General features: G+C 46.2%; 1 protein-coding gene across 1 annotated transcript; it reads left to right on the forward strand.

Annotated features, from left to right (window-relative positions):
* The first annotated feature begins 8,837 nt into the window (after positions 1-8,837).
* On the forward strand, positions 8,838-10,640 carry LOC120651705 (expansin-B3-like). The gene is made up of 4 exons (XM_039929304.1): positions 8,838-9,138; positions 9,255-9,364; positions 9,482-9,666; positions 9,999-10,640. Exons 1-4 carry the CDS (start codon positions 8,952-8,954, stop codon positions 10,318-10,320), a joined length of 804 nt encoding a protein of 267 aa, XP_039785238.1. The 5' UTR covers positions 8,838-8,951; the 3' UTR covers positions 10,321-10,640.
* The last annotated feature ends 302 nt before the right edge of the window (positions 10,641-10,942 follow it).

Raw genomic sequence — 10,942 nt, forward strand, 5'->3', positions numbered from 1 at the left:
GTGGGTATAGAGTCCACGGAAGACGTGGTATCACCCTATTTTGGAATAGCTGCTCGGAAGTCGGTGTAAAGGTTAGGGGCGCCGATCTCTCAATACTTATATTTACAGAACTACTAAATGGGTTATCTAGGTTATAGTCCGCTATAGTCTTTCTTAGTCTTTACAAACACCAACCGCTAAATAGTTTAGCCCGCTATTTTAAATATTGATCATAACACAAAACATGCACTACAATTTTTAACAAAAGAACGACAGTCACCTCCAGCCCACGGTAACACACAACATTTCCACAAGTCAAGGGGCCAAAACCTCACAGCTATCATGCCATTAACTCTCATAAATGCATCTGGAGGCAAAATTCCCCAAATAAAACGGGCCAGGACCCACCAAAACCTAGCGGCAATCAACCACTTACCTCAAGCGGGTGCACAATCTCCGAGGAAAGGTTGACGATGGCGAGAGGACTGAAGCAAACTGCAGTAAAAAATTGAAAAGCCCGAGGAACAGAAGAACGGCGCGGTTGCAAAATTTGAACCTAAAAGCGAAGAGGATGGGCAATCAAAAACCGACCTCAATCTGGGTGCTGGATCTCCTGGATAAGTTGAGGACGACAAGCGGTCTGCAGCACCCTGCAATCAAAATTGGTGAGGAAGAGGAGAGAGATCGCAAGAGCAGAGACAGTTTGGAGAAGCAGACACGGATTCAAAATTTCAAACCTAAGAGCGAAGCCGAGCGCCTGGAGAGGCTGGAGGGAGCAGTCAAACTTATACCTGGATCGGCTCCAAACTCAACGTCGCCTACACGCCGGCGCCGAATGGCTTGGAGCCGGTGGAGCTCCACCGGCTCGGCGTGGGAGCGCAGCCGATCCGGCTGTTAGAAATATGCGCTAGAGGCAATCATAGAAATATACTCTAATGGCAATAGTAAAAAATATGCCCAAGTTGACTTCCATATGAATCATGGCGTGGGCAACTCAAATGTTCTGATGTAATAATTTTGATTATTGGCTATGGTCCTAATATTTTCTATGAATTTCTATTACTTATGTCTATTAAAGTTACTAGCGGAGTATCACTTGATAGACTAGTTTATCATAAACCAAAGTGTCCCAACCATGTAATTAACAAAAAAATTCTTGTTATTTAGGGTCTAAGCGCGATGGTTGCTAGCTAGATTCAAGGAATACAACAATTATGGGTTGAAATACCCTCTCATCTCCGTTCAAAGAAATATACATAGCATTATCCTATTCGCTATATGGTAAAAAATTGGTCACACTTTGTTTAGCGTTTACATGGTTTATATGGTGTTTAAACAAGGTTAAATGAACCGGACTAAATAGTTTTGTATTATATCACCAAAATATGCATGTTCATGACTTTAAAAATAAGCATTCTAACAAATTTATGCATGTTAGAGATCAAGTATATATATTGACGCATGTAACAAATTAAGTATACATATTTATATATTTATTCATGTAAAAAATAATTATAATATGTATACACGTAAGAATGAAAGTGAATTTATCACTATTAGCCTAATATGTTGCGTTACTCGGTCATTTTGCAAAAAAGCTCTCGAACTTTAAAGAAACCAATCTGCGATTCGGCCTCCTCTCTCAAAAAATTTTGCGAAAAAGCTCTCAATGTTTCCTGAAATCAACCCGCAGTCCAACAGTACAGGTATATAGAGATTTGCAAAGAAAATCTTAAGTTTTCATAAAATCAACCCACCATCCTGGTCCTCTGTCAGGATTTTTGTAGAAAAACACTCGGATTTTAACAAAATCAAACTGCAATCCGTTCCATCTGTTACTTCTACACTAGCAACATTATACGCACAATTTGAACACTAAAACACATTGGAATAAAAAAATTTCCCAACATAGAATTTGATAAAAAAAATTCAAAAACAACAACTTTATTATAGAGTAAATTTTAAAATTCAAAACGCTTTCGCAATTCATTTGCACAAATGCTTACATGCGACCCGTTATACCTACAATTTGAATACAAAAAACGTCTTCAAATAAAAAAGTGATCAAGACAACCGTTGTCTAGAATTTTAAAATCTACAACTTTACTATATAGAAAAGTTTTATAAATTCAAATTGTTTTCGTAATTAGTTCAACATAACATCTTATTTTTGCTAAAAATATAAAATCATACCACCTTTCTTTTATGGCTTCTTATGCTACCTCCACAATAATGCGTCATATTTTAATATAACAACTACTTACTTAAAAAATAATACATCTTTTAATTGCAACATGATTCTGCAAATATATTAAGTTTTCGATTAATTGTGCTCCGCCCTCCCTAGTAAATTATTTTACCCCTTCTTTCACCACAATAAATACATCAATAAATGTCGTAGCTCCATTTTGATACCCAAAATAATATACTTAAACAATAGTGTCACGATAATAAAATGTCCAAAATATATACCAAGTGCAACAACGGGCTGCAGACCATGACACCTATGCGAAAATAAAGCGACGGAAACTACTACATGTATCAACTAAGCTCGCATCAACTACAATACTACGACACGGGATACAGGTCCCGCGCGGCAAAACCGCGGGCCTTTCTAGTGTCTATGATTTAGAGATTCAGAAAGGTCATGGTTTCTGTACACACTACTATAAAATTCTATTTTGCGAGACACTTGAAAATCGGCTCGAAGGCGGGCACAATTTTTAACTGCCTTGGTTAATGCCCAGCATTAACCGAGGCGGTTATTTTATATTAACCGAAGCGGTTACAAAAAATTGCCTCGCAAAATCGATAACCGAGATGGACACTACTAATATAACCGCCTCGGTTAATGGCTAAACGAGGCGACCAGTGCAACTCAACCGCCTCGGTAAAAAAAGTCCAACCCGCTAGCCCAAATGGCCCAGTTGCAAGCACAAGTATATATCTAGCTCTTCGGATTGGGAGTCCACATTTCTCACTATCTCTTCCTCTCATTCTCCACAGCCGCCGCCGCCGCCCCCTCTCCCTCTCACCCTCCCTCTCCCAGATCTCCTCCTCCTCCCCCTCCCCACCCGCGCTGCCGGCGCCCATCCTCCTCTTTCGCCGCGCCGCCGGCGCCCCTCTTCCTCCCCACCCGCGCCGCCGAAGCCCCTCCTTCTCGTCCTAGCGACACGCGGCGGCCGTGGTGATCCGCCAGCGCCCCTCCTCCTCGCCCCCCCCCCCCGCGGCGCGCGGGGGCCTGCCGGCGCCCCTCCTCCTCTCCCTCCGACGCTGGACCGGCGGCGCTTGGCGGAACGCGGCGCAAGGCGGCCCTCGCCCAGGAGCACGGCCCTCCGGCACGGCCTCGGGGCTGGGCGTGGAGGAGGGCGGTGCCAGGACGGGGCCGGATCCGCCGCCGCCGGTCTCCTCCGGCGTGGCCTTGGCCTCGTCGTGGAGGGGGCGTGGCCCTGGGCCTCGGTGCGAGCGCGGCGTGTTGGGGCCGAATCCACCGCCAGGGAAGGTCGCCGAGCACCACTGCAGGCCGGATCTGGCCCCGCCGGTGGTGGATCTGGGCTTCCCGCCGGCGGATCCGGTCCCGCCGGCGGCAGATCTGCGCTTCCCGGTGGCGGCGGACTCCCCGTGGATGGGCTCGGCGGGCTCATCCACTGGTTTTCCTTTTTTATTATTTTTATTTATTTTATTAACCGAGGCGGTCACCAGCCCGCTTCCATAAAGCCACGATTAACCGTGACAATAGATCGGAGGTGTTTGGCCCGCCCGCCTCGGAAAACTGTTTTTGCCCTCCTCGATAAATGTTTTTTTTGTAGTAGTGACAGACGGTGTTCTGTAGTTGACCTATTAGCATATACCATTTTCTGGATTTTAAGCGGAAAAGAACACTTGCATCGAAAAGCAGTTTCCTTTTAGATGTCAAATTCATCCCTATGGGAGAAGTCGTCCTCTTGCTGAACTCCTGAATTATTGCCGAGATCGTCAGTAGCGACTCGCATCAAACTTTAATTTCAGTCTCACTCCAGTCACTTCATGTGACACCGCACCAATTTAGCTAGGGACCGGAAGCTGCATCGTATAGAACTACAGACTCCCTCTCATACGGGCCTTCAATTTCAACCTTTTGGAAAGCCTTTAGTTCAAACTTTTTGGGTAAGCTGCTGTGCTGAACAAAACTTATGTACGTTTTTTTTTTCAAAACATGCACTGCAGTTGTGTTCAGTAAAAGAAGCCAGAAGTACTAAAGAGAGATCATCGCACGAGTACATCGCAAATATTCTTTATGGCACGAGTAAAGAACAAAACGTAACTCCACTTGCTATGCATCAAACAAGAAAGAGGGAAACTGAAAATTCAGTTCTCGAGAACTTCTTTTTACTAATTTGGAAGTTGGAACACAGAGAGAGAGAGATCTTATCTCCCAATTTCTTTTCGCTCGTCCAAACTCTAAACACTGAGAACCGCCGGAAAGAGACGAAGCAACTGACGCACGACGGAATCCAGGCGCATGTGCGCCCGAGCGAACCCGGACGTCGACGGCTGCGCGGGCGCGGCGTCGCGTGTCACCGGCATGTGAGGTGCGGGCCACCCCCCTCCGGGGCTCCGGGCCCGGGCCGTTGAAAATACCGCTGCCGGCCGGGCGGCGCGCGCAATGCGCAGTGCCCAGACACCGTCCGCCGAGCGAGCTCCAGCCGCACCAGATTTCCCGGCCGGGCCTACGCGCCGTGGCCGGATCTATCGCGCGAAGCTGAATCTACGGTTGACCACAGACTCAACAACTTACGGTCGACTGCCCCGTCTACCCCTTCCGCGTTACTCCCTCTCCTTCTCATTTCCTTCCCTTTTTCCTCACCATCCCCGCAGCCTCCCCCTCCCCCCATTCCCCCGTTCCGCCTCCTCCGCGCTCTGCGCAAGTCTTCGCCGCCTCCGCCGCCGCCGGCGGCGGCGCGCCCGCCCCGCCCTTCCGCTTCTCCTCCGCCGCCGTGGCCCGCCTCCACGACGGGGCCCGCCCCGGGCCGCCGCCGATGGCGGTCGCGAGGCTCGTCTACACCAGGGTCGCCGGAGAGACGGTGTACGTGGCGGAGCCCGTGCCGGCGTCGAGGGCCCAGGCATACGACGGCCTGCCCCTGGGCAATGCTGCCGGCGCGCGCACCGCGGCGAAGGGGATCTAGGGTTTGGACGGGGCGCGGCGGGGAGCGGCGGGTCCGGCGGCGGGAGGCGCGGTGCGCCGGCAGGGGCGGCGGCGCTCGCCACCAGCGCCGCCCCTACCCAGATCCAGATTTTTTTGTTCTTTGCATACAATTTTTTTTAAAAAAATAATAGCCGATTTTTTTTGGATGTACATTTTTTATTTCTTCCATTTGATAAATTTCTCTCTGTCAAAATTTTTCTCGTAAAATTTTTTTATCTCACCAATTTGTTTTTTGAAATTTTTTCTACCCACCAATTTTTCACTTTGAAAAATTATTTGACTCATAAAAAACGTCTGAATTTATTTTTCTCAGAAAACGACAAAAAAATTTCTAAAAACAAAAAAAATACTGTCGGGAAATCGACCGTACGGGAGCCTCCCGTACGGTTGACCGTAAATTAGCGGTACCCGATCCATCGTGGTGGCTGAGCCTCCTCCCCTCGCGTGTCGCGTCGGGTCCCGTCGGCTCCGCTGCGTCTCGCCGTCGTCGTGGTGGGTAGGGGCCGACCGACGACTGACTTGTGCGTGGCAGTGTGGGGGATCGGATGTTCTTCTACCTATAGGTTGCATTATTGTGCGCTACAATACTAGTAGCTGCGTACAAGAGCGCCGCAGCAGGGCCAGGAGACATGGCGTCGTCCTCTGGGACGTTGTAGTATATAACTATATATGTATTGGGTTGTACGCATCGTATGTAGGCGGATAACGTATCACGTCAAACACACGCCGCCATCCGTCCAAAGATAGTATATATAAGAGAAACCAATTTGCTGGATATTTCTATGGAGTTGATCACAAGATTCTAGCAAGTTTCTTGCGTTTCTCTGCCGGTGGAGTGGACGTACGATGGTGAGTGGCCGGCGCAAGTGCTAGCTCAATCATCTTCAATTCCAAGCGCGCACATGCACGCGCCGCATATGTCCATGCACGCATGAAGAAAAAGGGTGCAATGCAACATCACGTTTCGCGCTACATGCTGATGCAGCACATGCCAATTTGTACCGCGGATTGGTCCCAACTAGTACATCAATAGTAGCGGGCTGGGAGACAAACCTGCACACGGTTAAGTTTGAACAATGAGTGTTACGTGAGAGTGGCCACAAATCAACTCCATCTTATCTTACTGTTAATAATTGGAGGCTTCTTTTAAAGTCTTCATGTGAAGCCACCTAGGATCCTAGGTGGACAGTCTAAAAAAATAGAGAAATTCTATATATTCTTGCAAAAATCAAAAACATCCGGCCATCAATTCGGCAACTTTAATCATAATAGTCGATCTGTTATTTTTTCTAATAAATTACCCACATTTATCATTATGAAAAAAGACTAAAGTAACCCCCTAAACATGTATCTAAATTACGCAACTCTGCCATTTATAAAAAATAATCTAAAGTAACCCCCTAATCTTCATATAAATTACCCACTTATGCCATTATAAAATAATATCAAGTAAACCCCTAAATTTTCATATATATTATCCAATGATATTTAATAAAAAGTTAAAATAAACCACAAATCTGGATCAAAATTATATTATTATAATAAAATCTTAAAGTGCATCAATATAAAATTCTAAATTACTATTTCTATGATTATTAATATTTTATTTGTGTTATAATTTATATAAAAATACTAACCATAATGTGTGTCACCATATATTCATGTATAAGAGAAGAGATAAGAGTACCAAGTTTCATGTTGTTCACATAGCTCAAACAAAGTGTTAAATTAAATAAATATCAAACATATGTGGAGGTGTGATGCAAAGTGAAAAAAATTATTATTAACTAAAGCTATCACATTTATTATAATTATATATTGATAAATAAATATTTTTATAGTACTAGATTAGAATATTTAATTGGTTAAAGAGAGCGTGAGATAGATAATTATTAGATGTCTCTAACTAGCCCATGTGGGAGCACGGGTTGATAGACTAGTGGTAATAAAGGAACGGAGTCTCAAATCATAATATAGTCGATTTCAGATCCAAATGGAACCAACTAATAATAATGCGGAACTAAGGTCCTAATAACTAGTGGAGTACTCCGGAAATAGCAACTATCAAAGCTAGCCAGCTAGAATTATCTATCTCACGTCCTCTTTCATCTATTAAATATTCTAACACATACTCCATAATACATATTTATCATTATCTAGTTGCAATAAATTTTTCATTTTGCATTACACCTCCATTTGTGTTTCATATATATTTAATTGAATCATTTATTTATGAATCGGTATTCTTATCTCTTCCATCATTTATGAATATATGGTGACACATATTATGGGTAGTATTTTTATATAATCAATAGCATAAATAAAATATAAATAATGATAGAAATAGTAATTTAAAATTTTATATTGGGTGCACTTTAGTACTTTATTATAATTATATAATTTTGATTCAGATTTAGAAGTTACTTTAACTTTTAATAATGACACAATCCCATTTATATGCAAATTTAGTGGTTTATTTGTATTATTTTTATAATAGCATAGGTGGGTAAATTACACAAAGATTAGAGGGTTACTTGGCAAAGGTGTAGTAGGAAACACAACAGATCCAATGACTATTATGATTAGAGTTATCGGATTGATGGCCGGATGTTTCTATTTTTTAGAAACAATTCAAAAATTTCTCTATTTTTTTAGAGTGTCCATCTAGGATCCTAGGCGGCTTCATGTGAAAGCTTGAAAGGAGCCTCCAATTAATAATAGTAAAATTATTCAAATGGAACATTCTTAGTATAGTACCAACTGCACTTGTGCAATGGGAAAAAGAAAATGGGTCCTGTATATCCGTGTTGCCGGGCCAACTAATACTACTAGTGTTTGCTATGGCGCTAAAGTTGAGAATTGAAGATAGTTATGCATGCAATTGTGTAGGTGGCGCTGTTAGTTATCAGCTGCCGGACACTTTGGTAACGGAACCACAGGTCTCTGTTTACTTATTCAGTTATTCGTCGCAAATTTAGTAAGTAAAGCTCAGCCGGCAGCCTTTCGTGCTTCGCATGTCCTAGCTATGTGAGGGCGGCTTCTCACTCTGCAGGGCGCCGCATCCTGCAACCACCATGCATGGTTCCGATTTTTTAAGACATAATCAGCACGCCATTCACCGTGGCATTGTACTCCTACTGCTATCCATCAGTTGTGCTGGTACTGGTAGAATGGCCTATCGATTTTCTTAGAGAAAACTGAAACGGATTAGGTACGGTGCCTCTCCCAACACATAATCAGCGATCTGGTACACAGAATAATCGTCGTTATGAGTGATGATTGCATCACCTGTATGTACCAATAATGGTGTCCGTGTTCTATAATGTACTGTGCAAACTTTCGTGTATCCGGCTGTGCGCGAATCTCCATCATCGAAGAGGCCGGGCTAGCTCGCACACACACAAAAAAAAAATGCAGTGCGCAGCAGGTACAAGGCACTGTCGACGACAACACACAACATTGGACTGCCCATAACTGCCAAGAGTCCGTTGCTTTTCTAATGGTGCACGCATGGCCCCAAGTCTCCGTTCCTCGCATGATTTGCTCCGGAGCCCATGTGACCCCTACCAAAGAGCGTCGGGTGCAACAGCCGTTGATGGCGATCGCGGCGCACTGCGTTCGTTTCCATCGTCTCTTTTCTCCTGCCGTCCTGCCTATAAATACCACAGCAATGGTGCTCTTCCCCAACCATCCAAACACCGAATCTTGTGTCTGCTCGGTACGCAGTAGCCGCCTTCCTTCTTAGGCTTGGAGTAGTAGGATTGTGCTTGCTGCACTGAGCTAAGAGATGGCCTCCTCTTTCTCTTCCAAGGCAGCTGCCCTTGCAGCACTCCTCTTCTCCCTCCTTGTCACGTATGGCTCGTGCGCTCGGCCTGTGAACTTCAACGCCTCCGCCTTCACCGCCGATCCCAACTGGGAGGCCGCCAGGGCCACCTGGTACGGCGCGCCCACCGGCGCCGGTCCTGACGACGACGGTATGTCCGCCCTGAACGATTGCCGGCCATGGCGCTCGCACGCATAGGTATATATTTTTTTGGACGATCAATGAACTCTGCGTGCCGTGCGTGGCACCCGTTCGTGTTGGATGCAGGTGGCGCCTGCGGGTTCAAGAACGTGAACCTGCCGCCGTTCTCGGCCATGACGTCGTGCGGCAACGAGCCGCTGTTCAAGGACGGCAAGGGCTGCGGCTCCTGCTACCAGGTACGCGTAGTCCATTTCGTCGTCTGCCGTCGTGGAAATGGGTACCGATCCGAGAGCAAATTCAGGTACAATTGTTCCGACTAAGAACACCATTTGTTGCTTCCCTTTTTTTTTCAGATAAGATGTACCAACCACGCTGCGTGCTCCGGCAACCCGGAGACGGTGATCATCACCGACATGAACTACTACCCCGTCGCCAAGTACCACTTCGACCTCAGCGGCACGGCGTTCGGCGCCATGGCCAAGCCCGGCCGCAGCGACGAGCTCCGCCATGCCGGCATCATCGACATCCAGTTCAAGAGGTGGGTACCATGCGTGGCACTGCTAGTTTTGCACAGAGCCGCAGAACATAATCATTTGCTCGACCGTCGAGCTTACCTGTTTGGCTGTTTCAATTCTGTGGTCTGTGGAGCCCTTGTACTTTATTATTTGCTCAACCGATTTTAACGACTATAGCCGGTTTTAAATGGGGGGATGGGGCCCACATAGATACCCAGGGCATACTGTAGTATTCTAGTACTTCCAGTTCACTCCTAATTTGGCGTCTGCATGCACTTTGGATCGTTCGACAATGGTCTTCTGATGATTTCTGAAGCCTAATCCTCCAAACGTCTCGCATGGCTTGTTCCTGCAGGGTGCCCTGCAACTACCCCGGGCAGAAGGTGACCTTCCACGTCGAGGAGGGCTCGAACGCCGTCTACCTCGCGGTGCTCGTCGAGTTCGAGGACGGCGACGGCGACGTGGTGCAGGTGGACATGATGGAGGCCAACTCCGGCTCGTGGGCGCCCATGCGCGAGTCCTGGGGATCCATCTGGAGGATGGACTCCAACCACCGGCTGCAGGCGCCCTTCTCGCTGCGCATCACCAACGAGTCCGGCAAGCAGCTGGTGGCCAGCAACGTCATCCCGGCCAACTGGGTGCCTAACACCTACTACCGCTCCATCATCCAGTACTAGCCCCTGTAGCCCATGCCCATCATCTGGTGCTTGCATGCCCACAATAATCCGGTCATTGATTTTTGGTTATTCGTCTGGTGCTATTTCGTTGTTGCATTGGATTGAGGTGCCTTAATTAACTAGAGATAGTAGTAGGTAAGATATCAGCAGGTGTCCGGCTATGCTGGCACTGGCAGTAGTAGTTGTATGTGTCTGTAAGAGAGATTGGCGAGTGGGAAACAGAGGAGGCAAGTTTGCAATTGTGCTTTCCCGCCCACTGTTAATGGTGTGAGATCAAGGATTTATAAATTATAAACACACTTTTGTGTACCAAAAAGCAATCACACCTTCTGGAATTTAGAGTCTGATTGGTTCGCTTCCAAAATGTTGGCATGTCAAAATGTGGGCAATCCCACACTCGTTTGGTTGAGGCCAAAAAAGTAGCCCACCCAGTTAAGTGCTATTCTAAACTGGTCAAATTGGTAAAAAAATTGGCATATGCCAACATTTTGGTATCAAACCAAGGAAACCAGTTGTATGAAACCGCTAGACCTCGCTGACGATGGACATTGCAGCACCAAGAGTCTTGTTCGACTTTTAGGTTCTTGTTCCTCCTTGGGGGCTCCGGGCTCGGGGTGCTCCT

Source organism: Panicum virgatum, chromosome 9K (genome assembly GCF_016808335.1).
Source record: "Panicum virgatum strain AP13 chromosome 9K, P.virgatum_v5, whole genome shotgun sequence".
Classification (NCBI taxonomy): domain Eukaryota; kingdom Viridiplantae; phylum Streptophyta; class Magnoliopsida; order Poales; family Poaceae; genus Panicum; species Panicum virgatum.